This window comes from Patella vulgata, chromosome 5 (genome assembly GCF_932274485.2).
Source record: "Patella vulgata chromosome 5, xgPatVulg1.2, whole genome shotgun sequence".
Lineage (NCBI taxonomy): Eukaryota > Metazoa > Mollusca > Gastropoda > Patellidae > Patella > Patella vulgata.
Window position 1 is genome coordinate 23,442,399 of NC_065883.2, and position 19,285 is coordinate 23,461,683.

At 39.7% G+C, this 19,285-nt stretch overlaps 1 protein-coding gene and 1 long non-coding RNA gene across 2 annotated transcripts; one reads left to right on the forward strand and one right to left on the reverse strand.

Moving 5' to 3' along the window:
- Window positions 1-4,945: 4,945 nt before the first annotated feature.
- On the forward strand, window positions 4,946-9,330 carry LOC126822106 (uncharacterized). The gene is made up of 2 exons (XR_007680646.2): window positions 4,946-5,215; window positions 8,285-9,330. It is a non-coding gene; the product is annotated as an uncharacterized LOC126822106 (long non-coding RNA).
- Window positions 9,331-10,372: 1,042 nt separating this feature from the next.
- LOC126822103 (adhesion G protein-coupled receptor L4) lies at window positions 10,373-19,200 on the reverse strand. Its single transcript, XM_050550859.2, has 6 exons — window positions 18,707-19,200; window positions 17,511-17,638; window positions 16,856-17,139; window positions 16,030-16,099; window positions 12,909-13,105; window positions 10,373-11,095 (listed from the first exon to the last, which is right to left on the reverse strand). The coding sequence occupies exons 1-6, from the start codon at window positions 18,767-18,769 to the stop codon at window positions 10,914-10,916; spliced, it is 924 nt and encodes a 307-aa protein (XP_050406816.2). The 5' UTR covers window positions 18,770-19,200; the 3' UTR covers window positions 10,373-10,913.
- Between the last annotated feature and the right edge of the window lie 85 nt (window positions 19,201-19,285).

A 19,285-nucleotide genomic window follows, 5' to 3' on the forward strand; every position in this document is an offset into this window, starting at 1 on the left:
ACCTTAAATAAATGTAATTTATGGTAATTTATTATGTTGTATGTGTTTGTTGAGTATATCTGTCGATTTACCATTCTGACATATAAATTGCATTTTGTGTGCTTGTGACGGCCAATGATTAACCTCCTTGATGCAAGGATCCCACTGACATTTTCAACCAGAGGCCCCCATGCAAGCTTAATCCGAACCTGCTGTTAATACACTATAAAAGAAGCGAGAATTCATAGTTTTATTCATAGTGTTTATTCATTCGGTGAAATCACTCGTGTGATAAACATTTAATTTATTGCGAATACGATACAGTTATTAAGTTTCACTGTACACTACACTCATACAATGGCGAATATGTAGGCGAATAGACTTATGAATACAAGAATATTCTCATTGCTTTATCAACACTTTCGTGTAAGGCCTACTATCATTATCATTTTGAACGCGGGTACAAGTTTTAAGCTCACTGTTTTGCTACAGCTTAGTAAATAATATAATCGCAAAATTGTCTTCTCGTAATCAGAGCCAGCGACAGGGTCTCGACGTGGGGTGGGTTTAGGCGGGTGTGGGGTGGGGCTCTTCCCCCGGGCTAGAATTTTTTTTTGAAAAATACATGATCTCTAGCGCCATTTTGGCGTATATCAGGGGTGACTGGAGGTCACTTCAGCAATTGAGATTTAACATAGCTAAGTTTCTAACTCGAGGGTCTTCAACATTGAAAACACGAATTATTTGTCAATTTAAATCAATATTGCTGCTGTGACCTTACAGTGAAAAGATGGCCTTCTGATATCCAATATCAAAGATAAAATAAATATTTTACCTTTGGTACACGAATTGTGTACCATAATGCGTTTCAGCGCCATTTGTAACAAGGCACTTGAAGAACGAGGCTAGACATATTCCACAAGTCATGTCAAACGGTGACGCCGTATTCTTATCTAGAGGGCATGCGCAACAAATACCTACGATGTACACTGGAATACCCAGACGCTAGAGATTGCCATTCGATTGAGACTTCTGACGTATTTCGCCGAAAATAACTGATTAGAAATTATAGTAAAAACAAACGATTGAATGTAAATTTTTATACATTCATATTACACTATTATATGCGTTTCGACCCATTTGTGTCAATATCTAGGTCCCAAATATTAGCGATTTAGCCCCTTTAAAGCCCGGCCCATACCGCCACGACTTGGCCAGACTCTACCCAACGCAACGTCTTGTCTCAGATAATCAATGCAGTGTGGACAGTCCCACGACCCGTCGGCCCGATTGAACATGTTCAATCGTAGTCGGATGCAGTTGGTTGCAGTCGTAACTTATCGTGTTTGTGTGGACACCCACACGACGCGATCAATTGTCTTACTGATGTTTAGCCAATCAGAGAGTAGCATTTAGTCATGTGACTGTGCAGGTCATGTGCTCCTTGTTTAACGCATAATCTGTGAGAGTCGGGCCTGTGTGGAGTGGTACCGTCGTAGGCAAGTGAAGTAAAGGCGCGATCCGATTTTTTTTTACAACTACCCAAGACGCTGAGTCCTGTCGGTTTGTGTGTAGTAGCGGTATGGGCCGGGCTTTACTCAACCAGGGCTCACACTGGCTTTCGGTTTTTTTCCTCCAAAATTGATGATAATTTTTAAGATCAGATTTTATTTTTAGTGACTTGAGTCTATTTGAACATCCGTACTGCACAATATATTTTAAGTATTTACACGTCAAATCTCATCAGAAGATTGCCAATTTGTGTTGCGTGCACAATGGGCCTATTGTTATTTTCAGGTACCATAAAGGTATCAGAATCTGATTCCTTGATAGAATGGTATAAATTTCAATTATATTTGTTAAGACATGCTTACAATATACCCGTCGTTAACTTTTAGAGCATTTGGCGACGGTACAATGATACAAATGGCGAACTGTTTTCTCGCTCAAGAATCGTCACTATTCAACTCGTTCTTAGGTTTTCGACCAGTGGTGATATTATAATTTGAAATAATGATATCCGATAGACATGCTTGTATTTTTACATGACGTATATGAAGCCACTGTAAGCGAATTCAGCTATCTAAATATTTAATTCTCTTCTCAAGGAACTGTCGGCCATTTTGATTACATGTATACTATTCAAAAAAAGTAGGGGATATTTGATTTTTAAGTGTTATTAAAGTCACCTAATGAAACTGACGAAGAAACAAATGACAAAATGAAATGAAGTTCACATTCATCGATTTATTCCAAATGATCGTTAGACTAAGTAAGGCACAGACTGACCATTATAAGGGTAAAATGATACCCGGGGTCAAACAGCAACGTTACCACAGCATCACAACCAAGTCAGTAACGGGTAAATCCTCCTCTGTTTGCCAAACAAGCATTGATCCGACGTGGCATACTCCTAATGAGACGTCTAAGGTCATTTTGGTCCAGATTGTCCCATTCCTGTTGCAACGCAGCAGCAAGTTCTTGGACATTGGCAGGACGTTGTTGACGTTGACGTAACCTCTGTCCAAGCATGTCCCAGACATGCTCGATGGGGGAGAGGTCGGGACTCAGTGCTGGCCAAGGTAATGTGGTGATGTTCTGTTGTTGGAGGTAACCTGTAACGATCCTGGCCCTGTGACATCTTGCGTTGTCATCCTGGAAGATGAAACGGCGGCCATGACGTCGTGCGAACGGCACAACATGGACTGCCAAGATGTTGTCCCGGTAGTACTGGCCTGTAACACGCCCTGCAACAACATGTAAAGCCGTTCTTCCAGCAACAGTGATGCCTCCCCACACCATAACAGAACCACCCCCAAATCGATCATGTCTGATGACGTTAACGTCTTGGAAGCGCTCGTTTCGACGACGCCACACCCTCCTACGTCTGTCCAAAAAATCAACAGTGAACCTTGACTCATCTGAAAACATCACATTGCTCCAGCGTCGATTATCCCAGTGTTGACGATCCCTACAACAACGACGTCTTGCCTGAATGTGATGATCTCTCAAACAAGGGATCACGCGAGGACGTCGGGCGCGAAGGTGACCCCTATGCAGTCGATTCCGAATCGTCTGGCCACTCACTCTCACACCAGTGTCTGTTTGAAGACGAGCGCTGATCTGATTTGCTGTGATGACACGATTTCTCAAGGCCAAGATACGGATAAATCGATCCTGGGCTTGAGTTGTCGCCCTTGGTCGACCTGAGCGTGGTCTGTCCTGTACAGATTGTGTATCACGGTATCTGGACCATAGCCTGCTTATGACAGACTGAGAAACATTCATCGTCCGCGCCACAATCGCCTGTGTTGTGCCGATCTGTAGCATGCCAAGGGCACGTAACCTTTCATTTTGGGTAAGCCGACGCATATCAATTTTTTTTTTCTGGTCACTAAAACAATTAAACTGATGTTTCCACCCTGGAATTCAATGCCACAATGACTGTAACATTCAAAGTCAGAGTCGTGCAAATCTTGGGTTGGACCCCCATGATGATCCCAAGCATCACCTGCATTCCATGCGGTAGCTATTGGTGCGTTTGGGCGTCACATGTAACTGGAAATGTTTCTTCTGTTAGGTTCTATAGTGACTTTTTTCGTAGTCATTTGCATATTTTAGTATTATGCCCCTAAAATCAAATATCCCCTACTTTTTTGGAATAGTATATTATCATTTTTTAAGACGAAACGAAACATCAAATAATCACCACTTGGATTAATCATTAGGAGTAAATAGTGACTTGAGATAAGGTTATATCATTGGCAATTATCAATCAACTAATCATTAATCCAAGATAACTGATTAGTATTACTCATTGACGCGATCCGGATTATCGGCCAGTTGATTAATTTATAATATCCCGTCACGTGATTGACATTCAATAATGATTAATCCAGGATAAATACGATTAGAATCGCCAGTACAGCAAAACATTATCGCCAAAAATCAAATTTTAATCGCCATTTTCATATTTTTATCGCAAATTGCGACTTAGGCGACCGACAGTGTGAACAACATATGACATACCAAATACATTACGTTTTAGTTTTACTGATGTAAAAATAATCAACAAATGGAAAAAATAAAAACCTTGAGCATCTGGCTCCAAAATATCAAAAATAAATTTTTTCATAACATAATCTATTTGTGTATTCTTTTCAACACCCAAAATCATGTTGAACTGGGTTAAAACGGAAGGAGGCTCGGATACCCTGACGGTGACGAGAGCCTCAAACGGAATGAGGACGGACCTAGCGTCACGGCGCGACGGCCCGGGCTGATGGCTTATCGTTTATAATATAGCAATTTTTCCAAAGAAAGTGGGCTGACAAAATCCGATTCTAATCCTCGACCCACGCCACTTACCCACATTCAGAACAGTCACCGGTTTTCTTTTACTTAGTTTACGATCAAATAACAATATATTTTAATTTTATTAATTTACCAACAATTATTTTCTAAAAACATTACTCGGCATACATTTGGGCCCCTCTAGGCTCCGGGCGTCTGGGAAAGTGTCCCAGCTCCCCCCCCCCCACTATGAGCCCTGCTCGTAGTTAACATAAATGAATATTCTAAATTTAATCTTTTATGTAAACAAACTCATAAGCTAAGCAGTGGTGAGATTAGAGAATATGATATTTCTTGAAAACGAGACAGCCACCTAGGCCTAGGCGGTCCAATGGTCCAATGGTCGTTCATTTGTGGGGCTTAACGTCCACTTCCACCTTGGGTGATATCGCAGACAAAAATTCGGGTGATAATTCAGTAACACTATAAGTCAGTTAAAATGTAACTATTATGATGCGTCTATGCAGATTCGCTACAATGATTTGAATGTAAACTATCTATAAATAGTTCATAACTAATTTTATCGAAGGTCTTATTAAATTTAGGTCAATGTTGTCGCCAACAACAGGTTTTATTTATTTATTTTTTTTATATCAACAGCGGTTGTCAACAGTTGATATCTAGTTTCTTCAGCTGTATTGAACGATATGTTAAAACTGACGCGTGTGGGGCATGTATTGAACTCTCGCATAAGTGGCAATATCAATAGAAATTCAAGCGCATTCTACTGTTTTAATTAATATAAATAGAGTCTATCCATTCACAATATCTCGAATAGTGGTTATAAGAAAGATTTGCTGTAATACGGAGTCGGATTGAATTGACGATAAAATGGCTTTAAAATTCATCTCTATTCTGCTTATAATGTCTCAAAGACCCGACGGTAAGTTTACCTAAATCTAATTTGTTGTTTTACATAATAACAAAGAATAGTTGATTTTCTAGTTAATTTCCTTGAATCGTAATGATCTAGTATGCGCTTTATTAATATAGGGCGGCCGATTACTGCCCCAAACATAAACCAGGTTATGGCAAATAATAATATAATACAGATCGATGGATGTAGGTATTACACCACGAAGAGGTATTAGAAATGAAATGAAATGGGGTTTAACGTCCTACTGTTCTGCTCCGAACTGGGCTAATGAAGACGGGCATACGCCATACAGTGTGCTATGAGGGAAATTTTGCCCGGACAGCGGCACTACGGCCTTCTCTTATATCGAATTCCAACTGTCAAGGGATCTTTTACGTGTACGCCAATTTGTACACGGGACCTCGGTTTTTCGTCCCATCCGAACGACTAGAAAGCTGTCCTTGTCAGGCCCTCCGTCCTGCATCACTGACAAGGGGGAACCACGCCGGAAAATCTGGATGAACTTTCTCGACCAATGCAGGGATCGAACACCCGACCTCCAGGCTAGCGAGCCAGCGTCTTACCCACTTAGCCAAGAGGTATTAGAGGATTCCCACCCATTCTGGAATGTAGGGCATTTTATTAAATACTCATGGCAACCATAGCAATATAATACAGATCTATTTCTATGTGGCAACTAAGGAAATTGATTGAAGCTTCACTACCACTGTGTCATCGTATTAATTCTATTTAATGATTGATTTTAGAATCTGGCCTTAAGGGTATAATTGTAATTGTAATTCTAAGCCTCTATTGGAATGTGAATATGAATACTGTTATACTCCGTTGTCATGTGTGTAAATATTGTGTAAAATCGATGTCAACGTTCCTTGAATCATTTGTATTATGTTGTGTAACATCGATGTCAACGTTCATTGAATCATTTGGGAAATTTCAAAGTCTCCCATTAAGGCCTGAAAGTTATCGAGGTATATGTATCCATATCTAAACAAAACTGCTCTCTGCACACCTCCATCCCCACCCCTGCCCCCACCCTCTCCACCCAACCAACGCGAAATTGACCGGAATCACATGGTTTCATAAATTACACTACTACCCCAGGATACATTGAATATTTAATTATCTATCTTTAAAATACAGACGTGACGTTATCCTTTGATGTTGGAGTACCATTATTTCAAATAATGTACGGGCAACTTGCCAATCGTACATTATTTATACAAGATGAAATTTTAGACTCGCGTGACCTATTTCACTGCAATTTTCTTTAAGTGTCGTTTAATGGTCTCGAGCTGAAGACATTGTATAATATATAACGCCCCTCTACCGCGAGTTTTACAACATCTAGACGTTGCTTACTACTGAAGATTACGCAACCCGTGCTTTATCAATATATTACTCGACCATTGAACCACACTTAAAGAAAATGTAAGTATTTATCAAAAAATTCAAATAAGGTAATACTGCCTGCAGCACAGACTAGGTCAATCAAATAAGTTTACCTGGCCGGGTTCTAATTCAGAAGTTATCAGTCATAACGGTATAACGGTCATAAAAAAGCGTCTATATTCAATCATGATAAGCCTAGAGAATCATGTACTATCAATATGAGCTTATGTAAATATTGTTATCATTTCAACAGTTGTGAATTTAAAACAACTGCTAACGAAAAAGGTAAGTGTTATAATTAGAAATGTAACTGGCTTGTATAGATACCTATTTAATACAGACTATAATACACTTTAATGCGCCGTTTTTTCGCTTCGATGAAAAAGTCTATATTCTGCTTTCACATGTAGGTTAATCGCTTCGGTGACTTAAAAAGCACACACCAAGGTGTAAGAATATCATTGGTTGACATTTCTCCAAAGGTACGGAAGCGTAACAGGGCCACATATTTTTTTATTATTCTATTTTCAATTTTTCAAGTTACTAACTTGAATTTTCAAGATATTAACTTGAATTTTCAAGATACTAACTTGAATTTTCAAGTTACTAACTTGAATTTTCAAGTTAGCTAACTTGAATTTTCAAGTTAGCTAACTTGAATTTTCAAGTTACTAATTTGAATTTTCAAGTTACTAACTTGAATTTTCAAGTTATTAACTTGAATTTTCAAGTTATTAACTTGAATTTTCAAGATACTAAATTGGACAATTCCACTCTCGCTGGTTCAAAAAAGGCCTTATTCTAAGTTCTAAATGTGTTAGTTCTGCGTTTAGTTTAAATCATCTCATTAAATTCTATTTTACTAGTCTAACAGTTTTGATGGTGGTCGGGTGGTCGGTCTGTCATCAATGGGGTCGAGGTACGAATCCCGTTCTCGCCGACCTCAATGACAAGGTGCGGGAGTAGCCTATTCGATCACGCAGGTCTTGAATTTTCAAGATACTAAATTGGACAATTCCACTCTTGAATAAAATTCAAGTTAGTATCTTGAAAATTCAAGTTAGTATCTTGAAAATTCAAGTTAGTAACTTAAAAATTCAAGTTAGTAACTTGAAAAATTGAAAATAGAATAATAAAAAAAATATGTGGCCCTATTACGCTTCCGTACTAAGGTGTTATGCTGAAGTTTTGCAACATTTAAAGGACAATTCAGCCATTATAACTCATGTTTCCTTTTGTTTTCGTCACTTCCGTTTCTTGAAATCTTCATTACGCACCTATCGTAGCAATGATCTCTATGTTAAAATTATATTTGGAACGTGTTTAACCAGTTCTATCACATATGTGATAATGACTGACACCAATATTATCCTTTAATACACTTCTTGTCCAACCGTAACTGTTATATACTCGTTCTAAGCTCCAATATACCAGTAGAACAGATATTTAGTCTAACGTTCGGGATGTAGGGACTGGAAAGGGCAGTTGTGAAGTCGTTCGGATGGGACGAAAAACGAGGTCCCGTGTACACAAGGGTAGGCCGTCGCGCCACCACTGTCCGGTCAAAATTTCCTTCAAAACACACTGTATGTCGTATGTCCGCCTTCATTAACAGTAGGACGTTAAAACCCATTTCATTCCATTTCGTTATTTAGTCTAACAAATGATTTTCTTGTTTCTTTGCAGTTCCTTATACTTCTGTGCAAGAATCCAGAAAATACGTTTCAAATCAAGCAGATCCTGTATCAGTGGGACTAACACGTACATTTTTTCTACGGTTTGTAGACTACCCCAAGCCTGTGTTTAAATGGGTGTGTCCAGGTGACGTAAATACTTTATGTGAAAATTCGAGGGTTGTGATAACAAATACAAACTACACCTCTTCTTTAACTATAAGTGATATAACACCCAGTGATTATGGTCTGTATAAACTATACGCTATCAACGTGGAAGAAATGGAACATAGATTTTTTCCCTTTTATTTGATAAATCCAGAGAAACGACAACGGTTGTGGAGAAGACTAAACTATCATAAACAGAACGCTGTTTAAAAAAAAAACCTGATTTTATTTCTTGCTAAAATGAAACCGGGGGGGGGGGGGCTCAGTGAGTAAGACGTGGACTTAGGTGTTTCTCGGTGTTGGCCGTGAAAGTTCATCGGTCTTTTCCGGCGTGATTTGTGCTGTCAGTGCTGTGGTACATGGCGAATGGGAAGAGAAACCTCCGTTGTCCAATGTAAGCGTTGGCGTGCTCCGAAAAGAACAGACCGTAGCGCCACTGTCCCTGCAAAATGTGTCCCTCATAGCACACTGTATGATGTATGCCCCGCGTCTTCATTAGCTAAGTCTGTGCAAAACAGTAGGACATTAAACCCCATTCCATTGCGTGACCAGAAGACTATTTTTAAAAACGTATGGTACTTGATATAATGAAGTGACTTGTCTGGTTTCTTGGAGCTCAAAATACACTTTTTTAGATATTCAATTATTTCATTCCTGTAAATATAACATTAAATTAAACACAAAAGTTGTATGTAAAACAATTACTGTATCTTAATTGGAGCTACGTTTCTACAATGATTCTCTTATGATTGTGCATGAAAACGACAAGAACACGTAGCTCCGGTTAAAATGCAGTGATTGTTTTCCATAGAACAGTTATGTTTATTTTAGTGTGTTAAATTACTAAATGTCGTTTAATCAGTAAAATAAAACTTTATTTGCTACTGTTAACGCATCTTCAATAGAAGGCTTGATCTAGTTTTAGCTACGTACATCTTATCAAGGCCTTCTTATCAAGGCATTAATTTGGATTGGGTATTCACCCAGCTTGTGAGCCTATCAGATTCCTCAATCATCGCGAATACCAAGTCCCGCGCTTTCCAACCAAAATGTCTAACTGTGATAATCGAGTTGCAAAGTTCAAGGTTTGTTCAATGTCAAAGGTTTCCTTGAATGTCGCTATGCCACAACCTCTGATTGGACGCTACTGTTCACGTCTGTAGATAACATAGCTATAAGTTCGAGAATTGTGAAGTAATCTAGCAACGTCCAGATGTTGTAAACAGGCAGTCGTTGCTTCAGGAACATACTGTTAACGTTTCAATGCCCCGAATGGTTGGCAAGGTTGTTTTGTAAACTCTTTCTATAGAATTTTATAGGATGGTTTAAAATTAAATGCTCTCATACTTGCATTTTAGCTCTTTAATGATCATATTCACACCCTTCACTCTATACATGTACTTAAAACTGCATCGTGTATTAACTTCATAGGTCCAGAGTTTTGGTTGTGTGGTTGTGTTACAGCGAGGAGTTACTCATAATGTGTACAGCCAAACGTCAGATTCGCATAAGTTCAAATTTCTCAGCATACATGTAGTCCCCAAAAGAATGTGAATTACCCGTCATTCCTGGGAGATACGTATAATTCCGGGATTTGAGTGGAGCTTTTCGAATATAATTCTAGGATTTTATTGGAACTATGATACGCTGGTGTGATTACAGAATCGGTCCGCCATTTTCTTTCTAACGGTTAACCGAACTTGCTGCTATCATCAATAATGGTAAGCTCAAAGATGGACCCATCCTGGTATTAAACCATAAGGCTTTAGTTAAAGGTGATGCACCAATTAATCTTCACAATTGAAAGAACTGATTACGTTTGGAGGAATGGGTTAAAAGTAAAAGGAAAAAAAAAAACAACATTGTGATCGCACCTTGTTTTCGACACAATTTCAGGCATTGAGACAGAAAACTCCTTTTTTAACTACAAAAATAATTATAAACGAGATTTATTTACACTTTGGTTATAAAGCTAATGAAGTTAAAGGGACTTTATATACTTCATTTCAGGTAGGACTAGAATGCAAAGCTCATTTAACACGTCAAGCCATTGCCATCTTCGAGTTTGAAATAAAAAAAATGTCAACGATATAAACAATGATGTGGGAGCATTGATTATAAAGGGACCACATTTACTTCACTTCCGGTAGAATATAAAGTTCATATACAACGTCACGATCTTCAAGTTAAAATAACAACTATCAATGGTGGTTTACCAGTTTGGCATTGCTTTCCCGCTAGACCCGAGTAGTTGTTTGAGGAGCTGACTGCAACACCTCTCTGGCTAGACCCATGTAGTTGCTTGTGGAGCTGGCTTCAACACCTCTCTTGCTATAGACCCGGGTAGTTGTTTGGGGAGCTGGCTGCAACATCTCTCTTGCTAGACCTGGGTAGTTGTTTGTGGAGCTGGCTTTAACATCTCTCTTGCTAGACCCGGGTAGTTATTTGAGGAGCTGGATAGGACTTCTTTCTTGCTAGACCCGAGTAGTTGTTTGAGGAGCTGGCTTTAAAATATTTTGCCAAAATAGTCTAGATGTAGGATCGAAATATTTCCTTAACATAACCAGTCCGTATAAAAGAGCTGATACACTCATCAAGTAGTAAAATAATACACAATCTTCAGATGATACCAGATACCCAAAACTCCAACTCAAACCTGAAATTATACAATTTATTTGGGAAATTGAAATACAGAAAAGTATCACGACACTTCAGTAAATACCTCCTATGGTGGCCGACTGACACAGATTGGCTTCAGGGATATAATTTCCTTTTCTGAAATCCATGCGTAACTATTCTTCCATTTAGCTAGAAATTTGGATAAGCGTTTTGAAAAATGTCGGTACCATGTTATATAAGTTAGACTATTGAAGATTAAAATATTATAATGAAGGTCAACGATGAGAGCGACAGACCAAACCCAGTTATTTTTCTCATTCGTTCACGTATTGTTAATGGATTAGAATAACCCTTGTAATATAGCCACACTTCAACAATCATCGCTGCAATATCCCATCAGCAAATGAATGTAGTTTAACTTCCTACTGTGCTAATGAAGACGTGCATACGCCATACAGAGTGGATTGGTGGAAACTAGTGGCCTACGCTTATTTCGAATTCCAACTGTCAACTGTTCTTGCGTGCACGCCAACGTATGGTTTGTCGTCCCATCCGAACGACTAGACACTTTTCCTTGCTACAACCTCTGTTCTGCACCACTGAAAAACGCACACCTCGCTGGAAAATCCCTGGTAACTTTCTAGGTCAACGCCGGATGAAACCCCGGATATTCCTGGTTAGCGAGCCAATGCCTTCCTCACTGGGCCATCGTGGCTCCCTGGTATTGAGAAGAATGCTCTATCATAGAGTCATGGGATTCCATGATAACATCTTCTTTCCATCATCCTTTGCTTAATAAAACCTAGAGAATCCCAGTCAGAACGTCGCCCAGGCATAAACAGTATGACTTGGCTCGCTAATTGGAGGTCGGGTGTTCGATCCTTGTGTTAACTGAGACAGTTCATCCAGATTTTCCGGCGTAGTTACCCCTTGTCAGTGGTGCTGGGCTGAGGGTCTGGCAAGGGATAACATATAGTCGTTCTGATCGGACGAAAAACCGAGGTTCCTTGTATACATTGTGATGCACGTAAAAGAACCTTTAGCTGTTTTAATTCGATATAAGAGTAGGCCGCTGTGCCGCTGTTCGGGCCAAATTTCCCCCATAACACACTGTATGGCATATGCCCGTCTTCATTGGACCTGTCGGAGCAAAACAGTAGAACGTTAAACCCCATTTCAATTCTACATTAACCGTATTCCATACATAATGTGCCCAGTATATTTCCAGTTTAATGACCATATTGTTATAATTGTTTGCTTGATAATTAAAGACTGGACAATCAGTAATAAATATTGCATAGAATCACCAACATTACTTTCACAGTTAATCAATTCTACACAGCGACCTCTATTTACCTGGGGGGTTGTGGATGGCCGAATGGTTAGTACGCGCGCGCTGTATCATACGGTCTGTCATTGAGTCAACTGGCGGGGTTTTGATTCCCCGGTTGTACGTGACAAGGAGTAGGGTCGCCTGTCCAGCCTCGTGGGTTTTCTCCGGGTCCTCCGGTTTCCTCACATTGCTAAAGACCCCAACGCGCAAGCGAATTATTGAAATAAAAAAATTACCTAGTTTGTGTCGAGTGGACGTTAAACCCCATTTCTCCCTGTCTCTCTCTATTTACCTCACAAACAAGCTTGTTTAATGTATTTATTTTAATCATAAATATGGTTTACCTTTTACAATACACATACATCTAGCCAATACAGATCTATATTTCATCCTTTTTTATACATTCGATGGCCCCCACTTCATGAAGATTTGACCGGTTGTAGTGGAAGGTCGCGTCCGAGGTCATACGAGGGGCTTTTGACCCTATGACGTACAAAGACACTTGTTGAAAACTTACCGTTAAATATCAGAGCCGCAAGTAGTAAAGTTATTCTCGTCAAAATTCGTTTTTTGGTGGTCCGTGCTGGAGCTGTCATGGATGACATTCTAGTGGTGATAACGAAGATGATAGCGAAACCGATGAAGGACAGTGTAAATGCTACACCCGCTGGTATGAACAGAAAATAATAAATATAGTTTGGTCTGATCCAGCATCTGAAAAATATAATATTTATTTCATTATCTATATATATATTTGTGACTGTCGTTTGTCTGTCTGTCTTTCTGTCTGTCTGTCTGTCTGTTCGGGGTTGGCGGCTACACTAGGTCTGCCCCGAGTCTGAAATTTGGGGTATAGGGGTAGCTCGGACCGGGGAGTAACATAGGCCAGGTAGCGTTAGTCTACCACTTCCGGTTTCGGAGTTATGAACCCCGAGCGAAGCCGGTCTGTTCGGGGTTGGCGGCTACACTAGGTCTGCCCCGAGTCTGAAATTTGGGGTATAGGGGAAGCTCGGACCGGGGAGTAACATAGGCCAGGTGGCGTTAGTCTACCACTACCGGTTTCGGAGTTATGACCCCCGAGCGAAGTCTGTCTGTTCGGGGTTGGCGGCTACACTAGGTCTACCCCGAGTCTGAAATTTGGGGTATAGGGGTAGCTCGGACCGGGGAGTAACATAGGTCAGGTGGCGTTAGTCTACCACTTCCGGTTTCGGAGTTATGACCCCCGAGCGAAGTCGGGGTTGGCGGCTACACTAGGTCTGCCCCGAGTCTGAAATTTGGGGTATAGGGGTAGCTCGGACCGGGGAGTAACATAGGCCAGGTGGCGTTTGTCTACCACTTTCGGTTTCGGTCTTATGACCCCGAGCGAAGCCGGGTATCCTGCTAGTATTTTACATAATCTTGGTGGGTTATAACAGTTTACAAGAGCAGTGCATCCTCTATTCTGGCTCTACCGAAATTTTTACTTAATCTGAAGAAAATACACAAGCTGCTGCGTTTCATTTGTTTCGGGATCACGTGGCTAAGTGGGTAAGACGCTGGCTCGCTAGCCTGGAGGTCGGGTGTTCGATCCCTGCATTGGCCGAGAAAGTTCATCCAGATTTTCCGGCGTGGCTCCCCTTTGTCAGTGATGCAGGACGGAGGGTCTGACAAGGACAGCTGTCTAGTCCTTCGGATGAGACGAAAAACCGAGGTCCCGTGTATACATAGGAATGCACGGAAAAGATCCCTTGGCAGTTGGAATTCGATATAAGAGTAGGCGATAGTGCCGCTGCCCGGGCAAAATTTCCCATATGGCATACTGTATGGCGTATGCCGTCTTCATTAGCAGAACAGCAGGACGTTAAACCCCATTTCATTTCATTTCATTTGTTTCCTTTTACTGTTAGCATTACAGTAAACTCTGGAAAACTGTGACGTGTTTGAGATCAATCTTTAAAATGTTCTGTGTCGCCGATGACGCCATGTTAGATCGGTGAGTCACTGACTCAAAAAAGAAGGTCTGAGGTTCTATCCAGGCGTTGGGATTTTCCAACCGTGGTTTCCTCTCGGCAGTGTTTCAGGATTGAGGGCCTGCTTAGGGACAGTGACTAATCATTAGCAGTGTACAAACCAGCGCCGGGTCCCAGTTACAAGATGGCACCCTGGGGGATGTGGTGGCGTTGACCTGAAATGATCGTCTGCGAAGTATTATCTTGGGTGGGAAGTCATAAACTTAGTTCCAAGCAGTTAGTGTCAATCTAGTTTAGCATTCTGAATGAAGTTGTTTCTTGTCACGGAATATACGCGGAGAGATTATTCAAACTTTGTTTTCTAACGGTAATGCGGGGGGTTGGATGGCCGAATGGTTAGCACGTGCGCGCTGCGCTGTATCATACGGTCTGTCATTGAGTCAACTGGCGGGGTTTCGATTCCCCGGTTGTAAGTGACAAGGAGTAGGGTCGCCTGTCCAACCTCGTGGGTTTTCTCCGGGTCCTCCGGTTTCCTCCCACTGCTAAAGACCCCTACGCGCAAGCGTATTATTGAAATAAAATTGAACCATGTGTTAGTCCCGAAATGACCTAGTTTGTGTCGAGTGGACGTTAAACCCCATTTCTCTCACTCTCTCTATGCGACTTTTCTGTTAGCCAAATCCGACTACATGAGTTTGCAAAGAGAATCAATAAATAACATCAATGAAACAGAGAGTCAGTAGCACTTCCTGTGGTCGAATTTTCAAAATGTGCCACATCAAGATATTTTGGCGACGTAGAACAGTACATACTACTACTATGATATGTCACAAAAGATACACTTCATATTAATACAACACACATGAAGAGCCCCGGGGAAGAACGATCTAATTCACTTTTTCAACGAACCCCAGTTAATGGCGGCATCTGGAAGCAAATTGTTTCAGGTTAAAACGATCGGAGTCACATCGAACCAAGGCCCTTCTGAAATGGCCTCCTTGACAAATACGTCCATCGTACCCTTTATTTGACCTTAATTTGGCTGAAAAGTGGAAGTCAGTTGTTGTACTGGTAATTATGATTCGTATTAAACATCATTTTAAAGTTGTAATTAAACCCACTCGTTGTTATGTTCGCGTCAAGCATTCTCGTCCAAAAGTCTGTTTTGCCTTTTATGCGAAAAGACAAAATGTGACTTAGATCGTTCTTCCCCTAGGCTTTTCACATGATACACAAGACACACTTGTATTACTGCTTATTTAGCATATTACGCCTGAATAGATTACCTATAGACCAAAAAAATGAACGATGTATCAAGGACTTGTACCGAACAGGAACCGCTGTGCTTGTAGAAGAATGTAGGATCATTCAGAGATATACCTAAATAATATAATTCATGAATTTGCAAGATTTAGAAAAAGTGCCACTGTGTGGAATCGTACTTCATTGGGTTTTTTCTACAAAATATGAAAATTTGTCACGAAATCGCCGAGGCATTAGCCTATGATGCCCTCGCCATGGTATAAACTGACATGCACGTAAAAGAGCCCTTGACAGTTGGAATTCGAAATAAGGGTAGACCTTTTCGTAAATTCGTGTATGGTTTAGAAAGGTCATCTATAGAAACATACATGATTCCTGACGTCTATGCCCCCCCCCCCCCCCACCTATAAAAAGCGAACTACTTACATATCTCTAATTGTATTGTAACTGTTTAATTGAAATGATAGCAGGACTATAACAGGTAACACAGGTAACACTGTAACAAAACAGAAGAGATAAATAAATGTTTAAAATCAAATATAGAAGTAATGACAAAAAGAATGGCACTTAACCATTTTCGCCACTGACTCGATGCGGACAAAGAAATTCGTGTTTAAAAGTCATACCACCTGTTCACCTCCAATAGGTTTGAAGCATTGTGAGCCATCGGATCCCATATATAAAGGTAAAATGGTAGTATTTTATGAAGCTCGCTTTCAGAAAATAAAGCTGAGATTACTTATGTTCATGGAAGATTGCATTAACCATTCATTCATTCGTTCTAAATTCAGCCCAAATATTCACCCTGTATATTTGTCAATGTCGAAAAAATCTTTCCGGGAAGTTATCAAGATCGTTTTCTTATTGCTAATGGGAGGCGCGGTGTTTCGGTGAGTACGACCTTGGCTCACTGATCAGGCTGTAATTTCTAATCAGTTATGTTCAGCGAAATACGCGAAGAGGTCTACACCGGTAGTAATCTCCTGTGGGGTATGTTTAGTCTGGTTCATCGAGTCGCTGCATTACAAACAGTGCTCGAAAGCATTCTGGCACGCGATTCGTGTGCCAATGTTTAAATTTTCATTAGCAGAAGTCTAATTTTTCACGGTAAGATAACAACATCAATGTTGATTTATATTGACCAAAAATCGTGTTTGCAATGTCAAAGACTGGGTGATATTAACTTAGCGACTTGCCTCCTTTAAGGTGTGTTATTATTATTATTTTATAGACGAAATACTGTAAATATTACCTGAGCCAATGAGAAGGAATTTCCATCGTAATCCATTAAAATCTAATCCATGAAATATAATATACAATAGGTAATTTGTGACCATTTCTATAACACCCCATACAAAGGTCATCAATACAAAGTAATGTAATATAACGGCTATTGCAGCACATAATATATAATTATTAGAACCGTCAATATAAAATCCCAATAAATAGACGAACAATGATGAAATATGACTGCAACAATGAAGCACTTGAACAAATTTGGCAAGTTGTCGTTGTGGTCGACCTACTCGCAATTTTCTGTAAAAAAAGGAAGAAAAGTTGACTTTGAATAATACAATAGGGAACTAATTTTAAAAGACTAATATCCAACAAAAATAATACCCTCATTTAATACAGAAGCACACACCTGTGACAGGGTACTAGTAGTACCTTGCTGCGCAACTGCCCGATTCATAGTCTATTTTTCTTGTTTTCTGCACAAGTTGTTCGATGAAATCAGGCCGAAGTTTTTAAGTTAAATTTTGATAAATATGCCATGATATCGCTTTAACGGCCATTTCTTTAAGAGTAAGCTTAAACTGTGATTAGACCTCCCTGCCTTTAGGTACCCTGTATTGCTGGAATATATTTTCAGCAATTAAATATTTTAGACATCCATTTAAACGTACCTAATAAAAGTAATAGTTAATATTACAAATAGTTCTATCACCATAGCAACAATGACAACAACAGTGGCAGGTATAACGGTTATTGTACCATCTGATCTATCGCCTGGACAATCATCACTACCAACACACTGTAATATCAATACATACATTTATATCAGTGCAGCAATACATTTACGTGAGGAGGAGAGAGAGAAGAGAGCGAGAGAGAGAGAGAGAGAGAGAGATGGGTTTAACGTCCACTCGACACAAACAAGGTCATTTCGGGACTAACATATGGTTTAATTTTATTTTAATATTTCGCTTGCGCGTAGGGGTCTTTAACAGTGGGAGGAAACCAGAGGACCCGGAGAAAACCCACGAGGTTGGACAGGCGACCCTACTCCTTGTCACGTACAACCGGGGTTTCGAAACCACGCCAGTTGACTCAATGACAGGCCTTATGATACCGCGCGCACGTGCTAACCATTCAGCCATCCAACCCCCCCCCCCCCCCTACGTGACGAGGAATAATCTATATCGCTAATAAGATATTCTAACCGTTTCACCTTGCTTTTGGTTTGATTTCTGAAACATATCTTTTTAAGAAATGACGAAGTTTATGGGATATAGAATGGCGTCGATAACAGCAGTATAGAATGTTTTTACTTTCTTAATATACAAATTGTGTCTGAACTTTTAATGTGCCCGCGTCGTAACGGTTTTGCTATTCAGTATTTTACGATCTTATTCCTTCAAATCAATGGAATTCATTGCTGATTTAACCCTAAATTAAAGGTATTAACAGAACACAGTTTTTATGGGAAACAATCACTGGTTTTATTCTAATAGCACGACGTTTCGACAAGTATCCTCTTATCGTTATCAAGTACAATGACATTTAGTAAACTTGAGTTTAATATATAAGACATCACGATGAAGTCATTTACAAAGATTAAATAACAATGGCAATAAGAAGTAAAATATTAAACAAAAACCAAAACAAAATAATATGCTTACATTCCAGGCAACGTCGTGCTTATAGAATAAAACTAGTGATTATTTCCCATAAAAACTGCTCTGTTAATGTGTTTCCCAATCGCTAAATGTCACTTAAAGATTATTAAATTAAAGGTAGTCTAGTCAAACATGATCGCAAAATCATTTTAAACAATATATAAGATTTAAGAACATCAAAGATTTAGAAAATGTCCACTTACCAGATTGTTAGAAGAGTTGTAAGTCGTCCTTGTTACGTTGTTATTGTGAGTTATGTCGGCCATGTTACCGTGTCATAAAGAATTAATGAATAAATGAATGAAATGGGGGGGTGGGCATGGTCCTATCTTTCTACACCGACCGGACAAATGAAGATGGCGTGTCTTAAAGACATATATTATATCAAGTAAATATTAAGTAATGACAAGATTCAAGTTTAAACCGGATATTTATTTAACCTAATAACAGTTATGTTGAATGTGCCCCGTGAAACACACTAAATGAATGTGTACATTTGACCTGTGAATTCCCGGTTTTGAATGAATAGATGAAATTTGGTTTAACGAACGTCCTAATTTTCTGCTTGCAGGTTTTATAGACTTTAAAATACATGAGGCAAAATATCGCAATTGATATACGGACGATATCATACCTTATGATGCACCCATGGTAAGAGAAATCCTACGATTTATAGTAGTTCACCCACTTTACTATGCCACGCCTGTATGCAAACGATAAATAAGACAGCGATTTATATAGTGTATTTACAATATGCGTCGGCGGTGGGTCAAAAGAAGGGA